Source organism: Durotheca rogersii (genome assembly GCF_024521655.1).
Source record: "Durotheca rogersii strain YMJ 92031201 chromosome Unknown GGS23scaffold_51, whole genome shotgun sequence".
NCBI classification, from domain to species: Eukaryota; Fungi; Ascomycota; class Sordariomycetes; order Xylariales; family Xylariaceae; genus Durotheca; species Durotheca rogersii.
This window is the reverse complement of record NW_026251282.1, coordinates 89,179-110,447: the sequence shown is the minus strand read 5'-3', so window position 1 is coordinate 110,447 and position 21,269 is coordinate 89,179. Positions and strand designations below refer to the sequence as shown.

Here is a 21,269-nt window from a genome sequence, read left to right as displayed (position 1 = left end):
TGGTAGCCGTGACAAGAAGCTGGCGCTGTCTCAGAAGACGCCGCCGCCCTGTATCCTGGGAACATATTTTCTTTTCCCATCTCCATCTAGTTTTAGCTTGGGTTTCCCTCTTTTCGTCTGTCACTAGCAATTCCTTCTCCCATCTCATGCCCCGACAGCCACACCATGCTATTGTCCTGACAACAAGGAAGAGAAGGAGGGCGAGAAACAGCGACAGATGGAAAGGAAATGAAAGCCACCAGAAAAGTATCACCACGTACGATATAGTACATAGCCAGCCATACCGCAGCCACCTGTCAAGTCAGGCATCGACATGGGTACAGCTAAGGTTGGAGGGGATGGGAGGCAAGGGAAAAGAATCGGTGAAGAGAGACCCGGATTAAAAGACAGGCTACGAAGAGGTTCAATTGGGCGATATCCGGGGACATGGCTCCAGATAGGAAGAGATGCTCAGGGTTCCCCTGCAAGTTCAGGGGAGGTGTGACCCCAAACCGAGAGCGACGAGCTGGCCTGCGTGAGTCGAAGTTGAGGAAAGGTAGAAAAAGCTTTGAGATGGGTGTGGGGGGTGAGGATGAGAGACGGGGAAATGGGGACAAGAGAGCATGGACGCAGAGAGAGAAATGTGGCTTAGCTGCCTGATGGGTCCAGGTGGATGCCATGTAAGGGTACCAATCAGGCCAGTTCCACTTTTGCACCACATCATAGCTGCCCCGTACAGGAGAATTTGAGGTATCTCTAAGTACCCAGGTAGGTACCTAGGTAGGTACCTAGGTAACACACGTACCTGACCTACGGATATGATGAATGGACCTCAGATATGGCCATCCTGTATCTGAAAAATCACTGTCTACGGCTACCACTCGACTCAGTCACGGAAGATTTGGATGCTGCCTACCTAGATGTATCTGGTATATAATGTAGGCATGTGAATGCATTGAAGCCCGTACCTTACCTACAGGCAAGTACCTGATGCGCCTATGTACATACATACCTAGATATCTAGGAGGTAGGTACCTCCCACCAAGTACCTAGGCGATGTACATACGCGAGGTTCCCTTAATGGTCCATCGGCTGCCCAAAAGGGACAGAGCGTACATGCACATACCGGAAGATAGGCTAAACAATAGAGACTACCAAGTAGCGCTGTCAGGAATCGAACCTGTCCTCTATTATATAACCCACTTAGCTCGACCCATACAACAGGCACGCGCCCCCGCGCGCTATTACAACACTGCCTGCTCCAGTATACGTCGGAATACAGGATCTTACAAGGATAAGATACGCTCCACTACTATCGTATAGCCTGCACTGGTACACACGTACCACCTAAAAGGACCTTATTACAAAGGCGGCACTCTGGCTCGAACCAGTAGCTTCTGGGGTTTAAAGTACGCAGTACCTGCTGCCTGGACGAAGTCACCAGATAGGCTAAACAATAGAGACTACCAAGTAGCGCTGTCAGGAATCGAACCTGTCCTCTATTATATAACCCACTTAGCTCCGGATTCCTGTTTTCTCCCTTTCTTACATATACATAATTGGAGCCTGATTAAGAGAAATAAGACATGCCATTTGATGGCGGCATCAACAAATAAACAACAAGCGAACAACAAGTTCCTGAGACTGTTGAATGTGGCATTCCGGCTCTTTCAGGAATGCATCTGAAATATCTTTGTACCTGCGGCCCTCAAAGAGATAGTTGTTCGCTAACCCCGGCACAGTACCCGGGAACCGGCTGGGGAGGCCTTGTCCCTTGTCGAGGCTCTCCTACGTACGGTGCGGATACCACCCAGCGTTTCTACCATTACACAGCTGGCTAGTACGCTGACGGAGTCTCGCGCTTAAGGGTTCTGGCCCTGGCCCTGGCCCTGGCCGGCCTAGTCTATGTGCTAGTCGGGACGAGGCAACGTAGGGTTGCTCTGTTCGTCGAGAAGGCTGGAGAGCGTCTCACTGCATAAATAAGTTATAACGACTCCTCGAACCCAGACGCCTCTAGATGCTCAGTGCATGTTTAATGTCCATCCGATAGCCCGGACCGAGCAGCCTTGATACAGCGCTCGTCTCGTCTTTCCGCGCAGTCGTGGTCAGATTCAGAGCCGCTCTCGCGCTTACACGTACACACCTCCTCGGCAGCCTGTGAATGGGCTAGCTGGAGCGCCAACGGGTCCGAGAGACGCAGCCCAGCCGTGCGCGCCTGTGGCTGCTCTTTCACAAGACCGCCAAACGCCTTGCGCTGCGCTTCCTATATAGGTATGTATGATGGCTGCCAGCGATACCGGTCAATATACCTACGTGCATACGTATGAGGGTATCATACCTATCATCTCTATTGAACTTGGGTATCCGGAATTGGAGCGTCGAGATAGTCCCAGCAAACCTCATCACCAGCCACCCCGGAAATTTTGTCTAGGTTCAGGGGCTAAGGGCTAAGGGCCAAGGACACACATCCCCCCCTCCCCCCCTCCCATCTTGACAACATACTCCCCGCACAAGCTCGCGCCTTTTCTACGGCATAACCCGATCGTGCATGGTAATTTCCTTGAGTCCCAGCAATCATTCCATCGTCATTTGCGATCTCTGGGAAATATTTTTTGGCTATCTATCCTAAGAGGCTCAGCATGAGAGAGAGAATTCATGCATGAACAGACCCCAGCACCTCTACACGCTTTTTAGACGTTCGGGTTGTGCGAGGCTGTCTCTCTCATTCTTACCTCGACGCCTCCTGTCCGGCACGATAACACTATTGTCTCAGCCTCGCCCCAGGTGGACTAGGTCACCATCACGATTTTCCTACAGCAAGGGAGCAAGCTATTAGTTGGGTTTCCGTCCGCCATGCCTGTAATACCGACTTTCATCAGCCGGTACTTCACCACAGAAGAACGTAAGTCTATTCGCGCTTCACCAACTCGGTAAACCCGTCCACCTTGGCTGGGTTAATTTGTCCGATAGGCCTGATCCTGACCTAGCCGCGGTAGCAAAACCACCACCAATCAGCACTCGAACCGCCGTCCTCTTACTCGTAAGTATTTTCTTCTTTCCCCTGCCCTCGTCTATTTCTTTTTTTATTTCCACCCACACAGGTCGGTGATATTTTGAGACACGAGCGACAGAGAAGAAAAACGGAAGCCCAATAGAATTAACCAGGCAACACAGGTACTCTACACGTTCGCTTATGTGGCACCTTTTTACTTGTCGCCACGGACGCGGCCGTCGCTCACATTGTCGCGGGACGCGCCGTCCGTGATTCGCGCGCGCACCGCGTCCGTGTCGCTGAGTTGTGCCCTTTGCTCTTTTACCACCTTCGTGATACTGACCTTCGGGTACGGAGGCCAGGCGCCGGCAGCCACCGTCCCCGAGGCCCTGCATGCTCTCGGGTATTGGCCTGTCGGCCTGCGTGAGGCTGCTTGCTGCCTCCTGCTCACTACCCTGCTCTTCGTGGGGCCGCTATTCGAGACCCTCGTGGTTGACGGCGGGTGGCGCGACTTACTTGCCCTGCGCCTTGTATCGCGGGTCTGCTCTGAGTGGACGACGTGGCGTAATATCGTAGTAGTAAGTTTTCCTCCCTTTTCTCCTCTCGCCTCACCTCATTCCGGCCTATCCAGCATGCCATCCTCGCCAAACCGGCAAACGCATTCCCATGATGAGAACACTGGTCCGTGTTTCCGAGCAGACTCGATACCTGTCAGATGAGGACAGACACAATAGCACCCACCGTGCATCTCTGATGTTCCAACACTTACTCCTTCCCTCTTCACCCCTCTATTCGATAACTATTCCCTTCCTGACTTCACAAACTCTGTAGGGCCCCTTAACCGAAGAGATTCTCTTCCGCTCGGCGTCGGTGCCACTGCTTCTGCTATCCGGCGCCTCGGCGTGGCGTACTATCGCCCTCGCACCCCTCGTCTTCGGTCTTGCGCACCTGCACCACTACTACGAGGCGCGCGTGTCGCGTCCCTCCGAGCCTCGTGCCACTGCCGTCCTACGCTCCGCATTCCAGCTCACATACACCACCCTCTTCGGCGCCTATGCGGCCTTCCTGTTCCTGCGCTCGGGAAGCCTGCTCACCGCCGTCCTCGCGCACGCCTTCTGCAACTGCATGGGACTGCCCCGCGTCTGGGGTCGCGTCAAGCGCTGGGACGACGGTGGCGGGGCGAAGCCGAGGGATGACCTCTGGTGGACGGTCACGTATTACGGATTGCTTGTAGCCGGTGCAGTGGGGTGGTGGAAGAGTTTGGGCTTACTAACAATGAGCGATAGTGCACTTGTAGTTCTTGATATGTGAAGACGATCGGAGTGAAGTGAACTGAGTGGGTGACCCGAGGTCACGATTGATCTTGGTGTTAATCAAGATGATACGTAGGTATATATGTAGTTAGCGAGCTCATGACGGATAAAGCATGAAACGAAATCCATTCCATTAAGTATACCGCATATGACTCATGAGATGGTCACGGATGCACCAGGCTATATATATTAGTTATTACAATTTCCCCCTCATTTTCTAGTGTCCCTAGATTGATCAAGAGGTGGGTAGTTGATATGATACTACACGCGGCCAGGCAACCTTCCTTCCCACGCCTCCGTCTCCCCGTCCCCCTGCTTACCCATTCCCTCGGTCTCGTATCTTCTCATTCCCCCTCGAGGCAAGCCGGACCGCCTGAGACTAAGGTGCGTATATGCTATCTAATTAGTACATGAGAGAGTGGCGACAGTATATATATACACATATGCAGACACACGCTCTCTGAGAATTACCTGTACAATTCTTCCTCGTTCACCCCCCCACCCGTTCTCGTTCTCTTCCCTGATTCCCTCGTGCTCTTGACGGCCCACGGGTCTATATGTTGTTTTTGTTGATTTGTACAGTGGTGAGGAAGTGATGGTGAGCAAATAGAATATAAGAAGGAAGAAGGGGAAAGGGGGCCGCTGGGTGTCTATCTGGTTTACAACATGTTATGCATATCCGGTACACATCTAGACTTGTGTGGGGGTACACCGCAGTCACGGAGATGCTGTCGATTGCGGAACTCGGCCGATGTCCGTAGTCTCCCGTCTTCTTGGTAAATCCTACACCAGGCGAGGGGGGAGGTTGCTTCTCGCAAAATGCTAGAAGGGAAGGGTGAAGGAGATGAGAGAGACGTCTGGTTTCCCTACATCTTCGTTTATTCTGTACCACAACTCGCGCCTGGTCGAGTGCTATTTTGTTCGAAGTCGGGTTTCTCCCTTTCAGACTGATTGGCCGATTAACTATCTGGGCGTGAGTGATTCCATGGGGAAACGCTGTTAGGCGGGCCGCCGCGGAGCTTGGAAGGAGTCTCCTAATGCCTCGGAGTGTATGTATGTTAAGAGGTAGATGCTAGCAAGGGGGGGGGGGGGCGGGCGTCGAAAGGGTTGTAGCTGTTACTGCCATAGCTGTTGCCGTCGATCTTGGGCAGTTATAACGACGCACCAAGCCGGTGGTTTATTGCAAGGTATTCTCAAGTCGCCAGGTCGATCCCCATCCCTGGTAAGCTGCCAGGCATACTAAACTCTCCTGATCCCATACCGGACCCGTTACCCCGGCTTCTGGGTCGTCTGTGTCTCAGGGCGTCGGGCAGCCGGGGGACCGGGCTATATTCGCGCTTCGCCATTTGTGTCTCGACTTCCCTACGAGCCCCCTCTTTCAATTCTTTGGTTATTTCTCGGCCCTTACCCTTGCCCGCACTGCCGCCGGCGCTACTACTACTACCACCGCTAACCGACGCTGCAGTGGTACTGCCGTCAAGGGGTTCGTCACCGCCCCGCGTAGTTCGTTTTCGAGGCCACATGCTCGGAAGAGCGATCTCCTGGAAACGGGGCTCGACGGCACGCTCATCGAACCAGCGATGAAGACGCGATTCCACGAGCTGGGCGATTTTCGGCACATCCTGTAGACGCGAACGGCTTCCTACCAGACTACGCACCGAGAAATCGAGGCGATAATCGTCTAGGAAGTTGAAGGTCATCATAGTCGGGGTAGTCTGTGATGGGTTTGAGGGGATAAACGAGATGCTTAGGGTGCCGCTAAAGCGCACAACGCTCACGGCTAGGGCGACGGGCAGGACGGCGGTCAGCCTCCGCGGGTAGTTGAGCTGAATCTTGGTCTCAACGGCGAGTGTAATCATGTCGCTGAGATCAACATCCATGCGGGCCTGCAGCCGCGAGCCCTCACGCTTGGCGCGGGTGCTATTAGCATCGAAGCGCTTCTCACCATGAGGGCCAGTGTTGAGGCTGAGGCCATCCTCGTCAACAGGTATGATGCGACAGTTGCTGAAGATGGGAAAATCCTCGCCGAGGGTAAGCTCGGTGACTTTGATCTCGTCGAGAAAGTCCGGGCGGGAGGTGCCGTTGAGGGCTTTGGTCAGGGAGTTGAGGATGGCATCGTCCTGCTGAGCGTCGCTGCGGAACTGAGCGATGGTCTGAGCGATTAACACGTTGAACCAGTCCAGCGACTCGGGTTGATGGCTATCGACGTTGTAGTAGGTCTTGTTGAGGATGGAACCGATAGTGAGCGTCGGCGGGCTCCGTAGGACGCTCGACTTTTTCTGATTTAGCGTCGGCTGGGGCGACCTTGAAGCGGCGCCCGCTGCTGTATGTGGAGTGGATGATCGGAGGGAGAGGAGGGACTGCCGGTGGGCGAGAGTGCGAGATCGACGCTCGGCTGCGCGGATGGTGGCGGTGATCTCGGGTGAGGGAGCCTCGCCGAATATAAAGAACTTAATAAACAGTGCTAGAAGAAGCACGACGGAGATCTGGCCAACGATGAGCCCCTGGGTAAACGACAGGCTGTGGTTGCCAACGGTGGCGAGAGGTTAGTTTGACTACTGTCGATTCCACAGACGACAGGAGGGCAGAGGGGCGGGTTGGGACATACGTTGGTGCAGAGTTGGCTGGGCACATGTCCGAGGCCATCTTTCTGTATGGCTCCTTTGAGCGTCGAACATCCCAAGCAAACTGGAGCCGAAATTCTGGGGAAATAGGTGAAGGAGGAGAGAAAGACGAGAGGGAGAGAGAGAGAGGGAGGGGGGAAAAGAGGAGGAATAATTGAGTTTATAAAGTTGACCGGGTAGATGTAGATGAGATGGAGCTTTTTGATGCTCAAACTACCTGCGAACGAGAAGTTCGCCAATTGCTTATCTTATCTGGGTCAATGTACTGGATACACTCGCGACCACCTCATCCATGTCTGGTACCCACATTAGAAAAAGTATATGCTACCTTGTCGTCATCTAGCTCCCCTCATCCCTGTCCCAGTTGACGACACACTGTAGACTTAGGAACCTGCTCATTGGCTGAATACACGATGCAGGTAGGTGCAACACCCACAGGTGCCTACCTATGTAGGTCGGTACCTAAGGTACTTTGGCAATGCTGCATCATCAGGTGAGAGGTAGGTACCTACAGGTGCCTAGAACTGATATCCGCAGGCTGCGGGAAACACCTGTAATAAGATACTTACAGGTGCAGGGGTGCTGTGAACAGCTGGGGAGCTCTATTAGGTATTATTGCACATGCATCTCGTTGTCTCTCCTCTCATCGCCAACTTGTTCCTCCAGCATTTCAGTTCATCGCCTTCTTCACCACCATAGCCGCAAGCAGCCAACCAGATCGCACATCCTCGTAACCTACCAAAGCCGCATTGCACACATCCTATAGACCAAGCCTCTAGAGAGAAGATCGTATCCTGACAGACCTACTCTGCATGCATCCACCGCCAATACATCACGAGCTTGCAGATTGTCATCTCTACGTCTGAACCATCACCATGGATGTCGTCCAAGCCGTCTCCGGCTACATCTCTAAGATGGTGTCGGCTGGAGACAGCGCATCTGGGGCACCATCTGCTAAGATGAAGATGCTTCTACTAGACAAAGATACCGTGCCAATTGTCTCCACCGCCATCACCCAGTCTTTGTTGCTTAACCACGAGGTCTACCTCACGGACCGGCTCGACAATCAGAACCGCGAAAAGATGCGACACCTCCGGTGTCTCTGCTTCGTGCGGCCTTCTCCGGAATCTGTTCAATTTCTCATCGATGAGCTTCGGGATCCTAAATACGGCGAATATTACCTCTACTTCAGCAATGTAGTCAAGAAGTCGTCGTTAGAGAGGCTAGCCGAAGCCGACGACCACGAGGTCGTTAAGGCGGTGCAAGAACACTTTGCCGATTTCGTCGTCATCAACCCGGACCTATTCTCCCTCAACCTCGCCCCGCCTCAGCAGAGGATATGGGGTAGCTCGCCGGATCTCTGGAATCCGGACTCGCTGCAGCGGACGACCGACGGCCTGATAGCTGTGCTACTGGCGCTTAAAAAGAAACCGCTCATTCGGTATGAGCGGAACAGCTTGCTAGCCAAGAAGTTGGCCACGGAAGTTCGGTATCACATCACGCAAGAAGAGCAGCTATTTGATTTTCGAAGAGTCGACACGCCGCCTATACTGCTCATCCTCGACCGGAGAGAGGACCCCGCCACGCCGCTTCTCAACCAGTGGACTTACCAAGCCATGGTTCACCAACTACTAGGCATCCAGAACGGGCGGGTAGATCTAGGGGACATCCAGGACATCCGACCGGAGCTGAGGGAAATTGTTCTGTCGCAAGACCAAGACCCGTTCTTCAAAAAAAATATGTACCTAAACTTTGGCGACCTCGGCGGCAATATCAAGGACTACGTGGAGCAGTACCAGTCCAAGACGAAGAATAATGCCAACATCGAATCTATATCTGACATGAAGCGGTTTATTGAGGAATACCCAGAATTTAGAAAACTCTCCGGCAATGTCAGCAAGCATGTCACTCTAGTTTCGGAACTGAGTCGAAGAGTGGGCTCCGAGAATTTGTTAGAGGTCAGCGAGGTCGAGCAGAGTCTGGCTTGTAACGACAATCACGGTGCGGACCTGAGGGTACGATAACAGCGGCCGCCTTCGTAAACGCTGTCCTGACTGAGACTAACATCGCTATAGAATGTCCAGAAATTGATACAGTCTCCTACGGTAACCCCCGAGAACAAGATCGGGCTAGTAGCGCTGTACGCCCTGCGATACGAGAAGCACCCGTCCAACTCGTTGGCTATGCTCGTAGACCTGCTTTCCGCAGCAGGCGGCGTCCCCGCACGGCAGGCGGATTCGGTGGCAAAATTACTCATCTACCGCCACTCGCTGCAGCAGTCGCAGTCGGCCAGCGGGATCGCGGACATTTTCGAGTCAGGCGGAATCTTCTCAGGCGCGCGGGCCATCAAGGGGCTCAAGGGTGTAGAGAATGTATACACCCAGCACACACCGCACCTCGAGGCGACGCTGCAAAGCCTAGTTAAGGGCCGGCTGCGGGAGCAACAGTACCCATTTGTTGAGGGCGGCGGGACGACGCGCGACAAGCCGCAGGACATAGTCGTATTCGTGATCGGCGGCGCAACGTACGAGGAGGCCAAGACTGCGGCTAGCATCAACGCGTCTTCGCCTGGGGTTCGGGTCGTGCTCGGCGGCACCACTATCCACAACGCTGCTACGTTTCTCGATGAGGTCCATGAGGCTGTGTCCTCGTGGCCGGATCCGCCGCCGACGTCGACAGCAGCGAGATTAAGGAAGGAGCTGAGTAGGCGGTAGGCGCTGGATAGGATAGCATGGAGCGGGACGGACGGACGGACAGGATAGGCTACGGAATTGGCATCGGAGTATCGGCCCTGGTGCTACCTCTGCGTAAATCGCGATGCACAATTTAGGCACGGCATATGCTTATGTGGGATAGCAGTAGTAGATTTCTGCGCCGATTAAGGTGTAGATAATTAGTCCGGCATAAAATGCCACCGCCTGCCCTGATCGTCTAGTACATTGCACACCGCCTCCCTGTTTCAGCTCCTTCTTTATCGGCACCTCTTATCAATAAAATCTAGCCCCGATTGGGTGACAATTTCAACGATGCGCTCAACGTCCCAGCTCAAACCTGTTCGGTTTGTAATACGTCGGCGAAGATGAAGAAAGCGTGGCGGCCTAGGGGACTTAGCCGGCCCCCCGACATCATCCGGAGACGACCACTCCATCTGCCGCACTTCAACCGGAGCAACTTCGCCACTCTAGCCCAGGACACAAGGTGAGGTCGGCGGATGATAGAGCTCTCTTTCACCGCGCTATCGCAATTTGATAGGCGTGAGCTAACTGGAGGGGGGGGATATAGGCCGTTCGACGTCGTAGTTGTAGGGGGCGGCCACGCTGGCACCGAAGCATGCGCAGCAGCGGCGCGGGTCGGTGCGAGGACTGCACTCGTCACGCCCAAGCTCGATAACCTCGGCGTGTGCTCCTGCAACCCCAGCTTCGGCGGCATCGGTAAAGGCACAATTATCCGTGAGATTGACGCCCTCGACGGCGTCGCCGCTCGCATCATCGACAGGGCCGGCGTCCAATTCAAGGTTCTTAACCGCAAGAAGGGTCCCGCTGTCTGGGGGCCCCGCGCCCAGATCGACCGCGCTCTCTACAAGAAGCACATGCGTGAGGAGCTTCTCGCCTACCCCAACCTGTCCATCATAACCGGCAGTGTGTCCGACATCGTCCTCGGCGAGGAGACGCACCCGGATGGTGTCGCGCCTCCTAAGACGAAGATCACCGGCGTGCGCCTCGAGTCTGGCGAGGTGCTGCCGACGAGCCAGGTCGTCATCACGACGGGGACCTTTCTGAGCGGGGAGATACACATCGGGCTGACTGTATACCCTTCGGGGAGGATGGGCGAGAAGGCGACGTTCGGCCTGAGCAAGTCGTTGCGCGAGGCCGGGTTCAAGCTCGGTCGGCTAAAGACAGGCACGCCACCGCGGTTGCACAGGGGCAGTATCAACTTCGACATCCTTTCCGAGCAGCTTGGTGACGACCCCCCCGAGCCATTCAGCTACCTTGATGACCGCGTTGCCGTCGAGGACCAACTCCTCTGCTGGGCGACGTACACGAATGATCAGTCGCACGAGATCGTGCGCCAGAACCTCGACAAGACGGTGCACATCCGCGAGACCGTCGCCGGCCCGCGCTACTGCCCGTCGCTCGAGTCGAAGGTGATCAAATTCGGCCACAAGGAGCGCCACATCGTCTGGCTCGAGCCCGAAGGCTTCGACAACGACACCATCTACCCGAACGGGCTGTCGATGACGATCCCCGCCGAGGCGCAGGAGCAGCTGCTCCGAACAATCCACGGGCTCGAAAACGTGCAGATGACGCAGGCCGGCTACGGCGTGGAGTACGATTACGTAGACCCGCGCGGGCTTCGGACCTCGCTCGAGACGAAAGCCATCTCGGGGCTCTTCCTAGCGGGGCAGATCAACGGCACGACGGGCTACGAGGAGGCCGCCGGCCAGGGTATCGTCGCGGGAATCAACGCTGGGCGCGCGGCGCGCGGGCTTCCCGCCGTCTGTATCACCCGCGCCGACGGCTACATCGGAGTCATGATCGACGACCTCGTAACCAAGGGCGTCTCGGAGCCGTATCGCATGTTCACGAGCCGCAGCGAATACAGGATGTCGGCGCGGGCCGACAACGCAGATGCGCGGCTCACGCCCAAGGGGCGCGCGTGGGGCGTGGTGTCTGACGCACGATGGGCGCGGTACGCGGAGGAGCGCGGGGCCGTCGACGCTCTCACGGGCGCTCTCGGCCGGTACGTGCTGAGCCCGCCAGCGTGGATCGCGGCCGGCTTCGGCAACCGCAACGACACGCGGAAGCGCAGCGCGCTCGACATGCTGCGGCTGCAGGGCGTGACGCTGGACGACCTGGCGGCGCACGTGCCGGAGGTGGCGGCGCACGGGGAGCGGGTACGGGCGCGGGTCGAGGTCGAGGCGCGGTACGCGCCCTACGTCAACCGCCAGGCGGCGGAGCGCGCCCTGTTCCTGCGAGACGAGACGCTGCGGCTGCCGGCGAACCTCGACTACGGGGCCGTGTTCGGGCTCAGCTCGCACGAGCGCGCGGCGCTCGCCGCCGCGCGCCCCGAGAGCCTCGGCCAGGCGCGCCGCATCGAGGGTGTCACGCCTGCCGGCTGCGTTGTGCTGCTCGCTCACGTGCAAAAAGAGACGGCGCAGAGCAGGGGCGCGGGACGGAGTACGCGTGGAACCGGCGCCGTCGAGGAGGTGCTGGCGGACGAGACGGCGCCGCTGGGGCCCGAGGTCGAGGCCTTGGATGCTGAGGCCAGGGCGAGGGAGCTGTGACGCGATGCGGCCGGAGATCATGATAGGAAATGCCTACCTACTCGACCACGTGAACGGGGCGGGTCGACGGATAGACGCCGTAGACATCTCAGATGTGGCAGTATGCGCGGCCTTGGGGTGCCCGCGCGTGACCGTGTATACTTAGATAATGTACAAATACCTCACGACGCTAACGAAGAGAGCGGCGATACGAACGTAGTACCTCCTCGCGGACCCTACGGATCAGGGGCGTGGTATGCCGTCACGTTGTCGTGCCGATAACATTGATCCGTGCCCTCCCACTTCGCGCTCTATTTGACCCGCTATGCTACTCTTGCAACGTGCTGCCCGCCCGTCTACTTTTGTTTTGATAGAAAGCCAAACCTATGCGGAAATCACTCGTCTATAGCATACTATACACCATCGTACGAACTACCCTTACGACCCCTGACCCCTGACCCCTTTTCCTCTTCACATAGAAACATTCCCACATGGCCTCTTTGCCGTGCAAGTGACGAGGCGTTTCCGTAAAAATCAATGAACTGTACATATCTCGTCTTACCACATCTCCCGGGAAGGGGATGCCGTGTCTCGATTATTCGCGTTTTTTCTTGCCTTTATTATGCGATAGGATCTTGACCGCGTCCTTGCTGAAGATGTAACTCAGACCGCTCCACACTGTCGTGGTGGCGACTAGATATCTAGTTCTCAAGTTAGTACTTGCATCCGTAAATAGAAAACCATCTCCATCAAATTCGTACCCGTGGCTCCCTTCTCTTACAATGATAATGTCTAGAGAAAGGAGCGCAAGAAACGGACCGAGAGAGGAGAGGGGGCTTGTCGAAAATCACTTACTGAAAAGCCGTAAGAGTCGGACCGACATCCACGCTAAGCAGAGGTGTCACCATTGTAACCCCCATGAGCCCCAGCTGTAGGAACGTGTTGTACTTGCTGATTGTTGTGGGCCGTACCTCCGCCGACGGCAGGGAGAAGTCCCAGTAGCGCGTGAACGTCTTCGGTGGCGGTAGAGATACCCACCGATAGTATATGGCGGCGAGGCCCAGGGCGACATCGCGCCCGAGGATGATGATAGCAAGCCATACTTTGGTAGTCCCAGATGTTAGTTAGTTCAACATATGTGGAACAGGGGGACAAACAGCTCCGTAATGGCGAGCCCAATACTACAAGCTTCCGTTCGAGCGTATCGGGGAAACTTTCGCGCATGTGGGAAAAGTCAAAGGGGAGGGGAGGGGGGGGGTTTCTTACCGGGCAGCGCGCCGCGCATAGCTAGGCATACGGTCAAGACGGTCATGAGCGTCTTGTCGGCCATCGGGTCTACGACGCTGCCAACAACTGTTTGCAGCTTCCACCGGCGGGCGATCCAACCATCTAGGAGGTCCGAGGCACCGGCGTAAGCAAACAATCCCAACGCCCAACCGTGGGCGTCGTGGAGAATGGCGTAGCCGACGAACGGGGCGGTGATGAGGCGCGAAAATGTTAGGATATTGGGCACCGTATATATATTCTCGTGTGGCGTCAGAGAGGGGAGCACCTTTGGGATTACTTTCCTAATCCCGCGAGGTTTCTCTGGAAGTGGCCCCGAAGGCTCTGAAACTTGGCGGCTTCTACTAGCTTGTCAGCTGGCGGGAACCCCATATCGCTATGAGTTGGGCTGGTTATGGGCGAGAATCTTTGAAATATAGTAGTTGAAAAATAAATATAGATAGGAAGTGTTCGAATGCTAGGCTGGTCTAGAAGCGAGGCGACTGGAACAACATACTGGTCCTTATACTTCGTCTCATTATGCATCTGTCGATATCCGGTGGTAAACGAGAGGAGGTTCTGGTGAGACAAACCAAATCCTCTAGAGACAAGAGTTGAAGCTGTAGTGGCACTTGGACGCAGATGCTCTCCTACGCTGCCGCCCCCCCGAGTGCTTCTTCCTGAGTAACGAAGCTTCAAGCCATTCGCGCGCAGACTATACAGGGGCCTCTGCGCAGGCAACAGCAACAGGGCCTTCGCTCTCGCCCCCAGCAGTGCATCGGCTGAGGCAGACGCTACGAGACCAAAATTCGCCCGGCGCGCGCCCGGACCCGGGCCTGCGCATGAGCAGCCCAGACTCTCGCAAGTGCGTAGGGCCCGTGAACAACTCATGGCTAAGAGAGTGTCATGTTAGTCCCAAGCGGTTGGCGGTAATCGGCTCGCGTAAGCCACTTGCTAGCTGTCCTGCCCGAAATATTCCCCTTCCCAACCACAAACCGGAGAAGGAGGAAGGGCGAAGGGGACGGAAGGGAAATCTTGTCTCGTCCCCGAGTCGACTCTCTAGTGCACAACGCGAAGGTCACCTCGACGAGAATCTACCCCGCAAGACGCCTTTCCCGGGTTAGTCTTTAAATGCGCGGTCGAAGCGAGCGTCACATGAAGCGGGAGGGGAAACAGGAGCGGTGGCAGCGGCTCATTGTCGCGACGAGAAGCATATTAGGGAAGAAAGCGTCGTAAAGTCGAGGGTGACTTGGATGTTTCACGTTTTACTCGTACATTCCCAAAAGTCTGGGCTTGTCTCGTAGGAGGTACCTAGGTACAAGACCCTAGATTAGAGAATGATGTTAGCAAATTAGTACCGTTCCTAAATTAGTACCTATCTATCGATTGCATGGTATTACTCCTTTATTACTTTATTAATATTCGGTTAAGTTAAATATATAAATTCTTTATCATGTATATTAATTTAATATTAAAATAAAAGAAACACTTAGTTTTTATAAACTATATAAATTTAATTACTTTGCTATCTTTTTATTAATTCTATTTTTATAAAGTACTTATTATATAGATTAAGAAAGCTACGTAGACGTTGAGGTTGCTCTATTAAGAGCAACGGAATATAAAAGGAAAAAGGTAAATTAATTAACTATCGAAAAAAGAAAATAAATAATATAGATATAAGCTACGCATATATATATAAATGATAGGGAGCTGCGAGCTATGTTATGTAAGTAAGCTGGGAGCTAGGTTAGGTAAGCGAGCAACTAGGAAAGAAGTAAGGAGCTATATATAGGTGGCTTTCTATTGTTATAGGCTATGCCTATTGTAAGGCCCTGGCTAGTGCTAGAGTAAGGCAGATGATTAGTTCCTAGCACTTGTGGAGGATAAGGCTAGCTGTTGTAAGTGCAGCCTATAGGGCGCACTTTTTATAAGGGAGCGATAGGAAGGTACGCGATAGGTACGAGGGTACAAGGCACTATAGTACCTATACCGGTACGAAGGTACCTCCTAAGCGGTAACCGTTTTAACTTACCCCGCTTTTCGCTATATAAGCGACCGCCTATCGCTAGGTACTCGCCTTCTTATTCTTTTAAAAGGTAAGTACTTATTTACGTTATTACGGGAAAATACTTATTACCTAGCTTAAGGATTTCATTATAATTTAAGTACTTCTTTAAAAGCTACCTAATAAGGATAGCCCGTATTATAAAAGGAAGCGGTAACGAATCCGTAAGGAGCGAATCGCGGGTAACTCGTAGTAGTTCTCGGAACGAGCGACTTCGCTAGTAGGAAGGCGATACCTACGAAAGCGAAGCGGGTAGTAGTTCCCGTATTAAACTAAATATCCTATAAGAGAACCTCTAAGAGGTTAAAGAAAAGATTCGTTAATTAAAAGCCCTTAAGGAAGCCTAGTAACGCCTTAAGGAATTAGAAAACGAGGTCTATAGTAACTTTAATAAACGCCCGGGTAAAGGTAAGCGCTATCGAAGCGATATTAATTCGTTAAACGATAGCTAGGGCCCCGACCTTAAAATAAAAGAAACCCTTATCTTTTAAAAGGACTTTAGCTTTAAGAAATTCGAAGAATAATTAAAAGATCTCGACCTTATATACCTTAGCGCCCCTAAGAAGTTTAAATCGATATAGAAACGGATCCTATACGTTATCCGTTATATAAAACTAGAAGCGAGAGTATTATAAAAATATTATACGAGCGAAATACCGACGTAAGTATAACGAGACGTAGCGCTCGAAGACTTCGAATAATTTAAGACATAAGCCTTATTCCTTTTAAAAAACGCGACTAACCGCGAATATAAACTAACGGATTAAATGGAAAACGCTTAATAATATTCTAATTAATTTCCGCGGGATTTCGATATTTACTTAAGCTCGATCGAAAATTAAAGCGAACCTAGGTTAAAAAGCTAAAAGGCCTTAACGTTTTACGCTAAACTTTACGTATCTTTTAAGTTATACTTAAAGGGTTTCGGTAGCGAAAGGCCGACGAGCCGCGTAAATATCGTCGATTAAATAGAGATTAAGTAAGATATCTAATAGGTAGTTAAGTTTATCTAAGGCCCGACCTAGAAGAGGAGAAACGATATAAAGGATACGCTTTCGCGAAAGATTAATAAGGATAATAATACCGTTACGCTAAGGAAACGCTAGCGATACGACGATAATACGACCCCGCTTAAAAAGAACTTAATAAGTTAAAACGAGAATATATTAAGGTATTATATTTACGATAGCGAGGCGTACTTAACTAACCGGTACCCTAAGAAAAACTCGCCTTATATCGGAAGCCTCGCTAAAGGAAAGGGAAAAGCCTAAGCTTCTTAAGTATACCTTAACTTACGGAGCCGTATCCGTTAATAGGGGTTATAATACGGTTCTACGTTAAAGCTATAATAAAAGCATTAACTATTATTAAAACGTACCTCGATTTCGATTCGGGCGTTAAAATAAATTATATTAGCGTCGAATTCGCTAAGTAAGCGAAACTTTAACGAGTTAAACTTATAGCGCCGGTATTACGCGCTATCGGCGACTTACGGTATTTAAGCTACGGGATATATATTATATTAATACGAATTACCGATAGTAAGGGTATAATAAAGACGCTAGAACGCCCGTATATAGCGATCGACCGAGACCTTAAACTAGAGGGAAGCCCTATATTACTTTCTATAACGATAATAAAGGACGAGCGTATCTTATTCGATACGGAAACGAATCGATGGTAATTTAAAATTATAAAACCTACGTACGAGCTTATAAAACCCTATTAATTCGTAAAATACGTACGAAAGAACGAAGTAAGAGTCTTCGTAATAATTTAATTACTAGAACCTATCCTATTACCCGATAAAAAGGTATCGATACTAAGGCGTATCGAAGACTTACCTAAAGAGTTACGAGACTTCGTCGACGTATTTAACGATAAGGAAATAGCTATATTATTATCTTATAAATAAGCCGATTACGTTATCGAAACGCCGGAGGATTTCGTACCTTCCTATAGCCTAATATATCTTCTAACTTAAAATAAGCTCGATACGCTACGAGGATATATATAGGAAAACCTAAAACTTAGACGTATACGGGAATCGAAAAGCTCCGTAGGAGCCCTTATTCTTTTCGTACCTAAAAAGAACGGAAGATTAAGGCTATGCGTCGATTATAAGGGATTAAACCGATTAACGACTAAGAACCGATACCCCTTCTTCCTTATATTTAAAATCCTCGATAGGGTTTCGGGGGCGAAGATCTTTTCGAAGATAAACCTAAAAAACGCGTATTATAAAATACGAATTAAGGAGGGCGACGAATGAAAAACCGCCTTCCGGACCTAATACGGTTACTACGAATATCTAATAATGCCTTTTAAACTAACTAACGCCCTTACTACCTTTTAAAATTATATCTATAAGGCGCTTTATAGGTTAATCGATATCGTTTATATAGCGTATCTCGACGATATCCTTATCTTCGTATAAGACCGAGAAACCTATACGCGTAATTTCCGCTAAGTCCTTAAAAGGCTACGAGAAGCCGATCTTTACGTTAACGTAGCGAAGTATTCCTTTTATCGCGATAGTATCGAATTCCTAGGGTTCTATATATTATAGGAAGAAGTTTCGATAAACCCGAAAAAGGTAAATACTATCGAAGACTAGCTAGAACCTACGACCTTTTACGAGATATAATAATTTCTAGGATTTTATAACTTCTATCGTAGATTTATAAAAGGATATTCCCGTATAATAAAGCCCTTTTACGAACTATTAAAAGGAAGTATTAACGGAAGAAAACCAGGAAAAGTCTAGCTCGCGGGCGAGGAGGTATTAGCGTTCCGATAGCTACGCGACGCCTTTACGAAAGCGCTACTACTTCGATATTTCGACCCCGAAACGCGTATAAGGATCGAAACCGACGCTTCCGGATACGCTATATCGGCGATCCTGTCGTAATTAAACGAGAAAGGCCTATATTATCTTATCGCGTTTTAATCGAAGAAGTTTAAAGGCGTAAAGCTTTAGTATAGTACTCTTAATTAAGAGCTAATAACTATCGTAAAATTATTTAAATACTAAAGGTATTACGTATAAAGGAATCGATATACCGTCGAAGTATTATCGGATTACTATAATCTTTAAACGTTTATAAAATAACCTAGGCTTAACGGAAGGTAGGTTAGGTAATATATATAATTAATATCCTACGATTTCGTAATATAATATCGTAACGGTAAGCGTAACCCCGCCGATACGTCGTCGAAGCGACCCGATTACTATAAAAAAAAGGAAGCCTAAACGGAACTACTACTATTACTAGAAGTAAAGCTAGCCGTAATTAAAGTATTTAATAAGGATAGGAAACCTTTTAAAAGAAAATACTTAAGGTATATTTTATAAACGATCCGTAAGCGAAGAGCTAGCGAGATAATAATTTAAGAAACGATATACGAAAACGTTACCGAAACTATAAGAGTATTGCTTTAACGTATTTAGAAAAGTAACCCTAAGTTTAAAAGGCAAAGAAAGGAACTAAAGGTAATAAGTAGCTTCGTTAGAGCCGATAGCTCCTTATAAGCGGTAAATAAAAATAAATTAATTAGGTATTAAAACCGAGTTTATATTCCTATGAAGCCGGGCGTTAAGGAAAAGCTTATAATGCGTTACTATAACGATCCCTTAGCGGGATATTTTAACGAAAAGAAGATTTATAAGCTCCTCTTACGTAAGTATTACTAAAGAAGCATAGGGCTAGATATAAAGGAGTAAGTTACGGGGTATTAGGTCTACTAAGGGATACGAGCGCCTCGGTATCGCCCTTATAGCGAACTATAGTCTCTACCCCTATTAACCGGCCCTTGGAAGGAGATCTCGATAGACTTTATAACGGAATTCCCGGAAGTCTAGTATCGAGGTTAGGAGGTAAACGCTATCCTCGTAATAATAAATCGCTATACGAAGATAACGAAATTCTTCCTTATTATTACTACCTTATTAACCGCCGAACTAATAGAATTACTATACTAAAAGATATATATAAGATACGGCTACTTAAACGGAATAATTACCGATAGGGGAAGCTTATTTACGAGCGACTTTTAGTTTAGCTTATATTATTATTCGAAGATAAAGAGAAAGCTCTCGATAGCGTATTACCCGTAGATAGACGGGCAGATAAAAAAGGTAAACTAAACATTAAAATACTACCTCCGATATTTCGTTAGCGATACGTAGGCGAATTAACCGAGTATATTAAACGAAATATAATTTACTTATAATAACGTAAGGAACGTAATAATAGGATTATTATTATTTATATCCTTAATAAGGTACTACTTAATAATAAACTTTAACGTTAGGAACGACGTTCCTAAAAGGGGGGTACCGGTAGCAAAAGAAAGAATAGAGATCCTAGAAAATATACGCGAAAAGGTACGACTATATTAATAAAAGGCTATCGAATCGTAAGCGAAGTATTATAATAAACGCTATAAATTCCTTAGGCTAAAGAAAGAAAGCTTAGTAAGGCTTTTTACGAAGAACTTAAAGCTTAAAGGCATAAGCCTAAAGTTAGTACCTAGATTTATCGGATCCTTCCGGATTTTCGATATTATCGGGTCGGCGGCGTACCGCTTAACCTTACCCGAAAAATATTAATCGCTATATAATGTCTTCCTTATTTCCCTATTAAAACCTTAGAAAATAAGGAAGCAAGAATAAAAGCCTTAGTTTTTAATTATACCGGAGCTAGAAGAAAACGACGACGAATAGGAGGTAGAAAAAGTCCGGGGAAAGCGATAAAAGGAAAAGGATACCTTTTACTTAATAAAATAAACGGATTAGCCGTTAAAATATAACTAGTAGGTTCGGAAGGAAGATATGGATAACGTAGCGATTAAAATTAAGTAATTCGAAGTAAAAGATTAGAAAAAGCGGAAAAGGAAGTCGTTTTAAAACTAAGAGTTTTAAAATTTCCTTAAAGGGGATACTTAAGAATTACTTTATAAAATACCCGAAGGTAGAAAAAAGGAACGGCGATAAAACGCCGGAGCCTTATTAAAGTATTACTAAAACGATACTAAAGCGTCGCCGTAGCGACGGGAAAATTAAAAAAAGAACCGCGTCTAGCTTTACGTTATTAACGCGTCGTTTAATCGTTAGCGGGAAGCTCGGGGAATTCGTCTTAGTCGCCGAAGTATTCTATATTAATTAAGTATTTCTTTATAATTTCGTTTAACTCGCGTATAAACGCGTCTTTCGCGTTAATCTAGGCGGAGAAGCCTACGTCGCTACTTATTAAACGGTAAGTAACCTAAAGTTATTACCGGGCGAGGACGACGTCGTCTTAGAAACGACGGTTAAACGACGCGATAAATACGAAACGGAGGTTACTTACGGTATCGGGACCTAGGTACGGGTAGTAAGTAGCGAAGAGGTTACGGCGGTTTATTACCTATAACTCGTATTCCTAGATCCTTTATATATAAGAATTAATACGCGCGATATATATAATAAACGCTAGCGCGTCGATAACGCGTCGCTATTATAAGGATAACGTATCGCGCGATTACGCTTAGTATTACTTTTATAAAAACTAACCCTATAATTCTTCTTTATTTATTCGAAAGCGTAAAGGAGGCGGTAAACGAAAACGGCGAAGGCGTTTCGTAAGTAAGAGGAATATACGAACTCGCCGGACTCGCTATCCTCGTCGGTTTTTACCGTATAATAGCGGTTAATAAAGTTAATTACGGTAAATAAGCCGCGCGTATCGCTAGTAATACCGTTAGTTAGCTATATCGATACGTTAAC

General features: G+C 49.7%; 5 protein-coding genes across 5 annotated transcripts; 3 read left to right on the top strand and 2 right to left on the bottom strand.

Moving 5' to 3' along the window:
* Positions 1-2,832: 2,832 nt before the first annotated feature.
* Positions 2,833-4,307, top strand: GGS23DRAFT_601307 (CaaX protease; the record flags this gene model as incomplete). Its single annotated transcript, XM_051519187.1, has 5 exons — positions 2,833-2,881; positions 2,976-3,019; positions 3,154-3,549; positions 3,803-4,201; positions 4,269-4,307. 5 exons carry the CDS (start codon positions 2,833-2,835, stop codon positions 4,305-4,307), a joined length of 927 nt encoding a protein of 308 aa, XP_051367310.1.
* Positions 4,308-5,477: 1,170 nt separating this feature from the next.
* On the bottom strand, positions 5,478-6,930 carry GGS23DRAFT_608126 (uncharacterized protein; the record flags this gene model as incomplete). The annotated part of the gene is made up of 2 exons (XM_051520157.1): positions 5,478-6,804; positions 6,893-6,930. The coding sequence occupies 2 exons, from the start codon at positions 6,928-6,930 to the stop codon at positions 5,478-5,480; spliced, it is 1,365 nt and encodes a 454-aa protein (XP_051367309.1).
* Positions 6,931-7,531: 601 nt separating this feature from the next.
* GGS23DRAFT_589492 (Sec1-like protein) lies at positions 7,532-9,937 on the top strand. Its single transcript, XM_051517627.1, has 2 exons — positions 7,532-8,923; positions 8,984-9,937. The coding sequence occupies exons 1-2, from the start codon at positions 7,784-7,786 to the stop codon at positions 9,620-9,622; spliced, it is 1,779 nt and encodes a 592-aa protein (XP_051367308.1). The 5' UTR covers positions 7,532-7,783; the 3' UTR covers positions 9,623-9,937.
* A 50-nt stretch (positions 9,938-9,987) lies between these two features.
* On the top strand, positions 9,988-12,192 carry GGS23DRAFT_601304 (glucose-inhibited division protein A subfamily; the record flags this gene model as incomplete). The annotated part of the gene is made up of 2 exons (XM_051519186.1): positions 9,988-10,106; positions 10,191-12,192. 2 exons carry the CDS (start codon positions 9,988-9,990, stop codon positions 12,190-12,192), a joined length of 2,121 nt encoding a protein of 706 aa, XP_051367307.1.
* Positions 12,193-12,479: 287 nt separating this feature from the next.
* On the bottom strand, positions 12,480-14,777 carry GGS23DRAFT_440161 (CDP-alcohol phosphatidyltransferase-domain-containing protein). The gene is made up of 5 exons (XM_051513934.1): positions 14,390-14,777; positions 13,952-14,327; positions 13,438-13,796; positions 13,027-13,273; positions 12,480-12,872 (listed from the first exon to the last, which is right to left on the bottom strand). The coding sequence occupies exons 2-5, from the start codon at positions 14,323-14,325 to the stop codon at positions 12,767-12,769; spliced, it is 1,086 nt and encodes a 361-aa protein (XP_051367306.1). The 5' UTR covers positions 14,326-14,327; positions 14,390-14,777; the 3' UTR covers positions 12,480-12,766.
* Between the last annotated feature and the right edge of the window lie 6,492 nt (positions 14,778-21,269).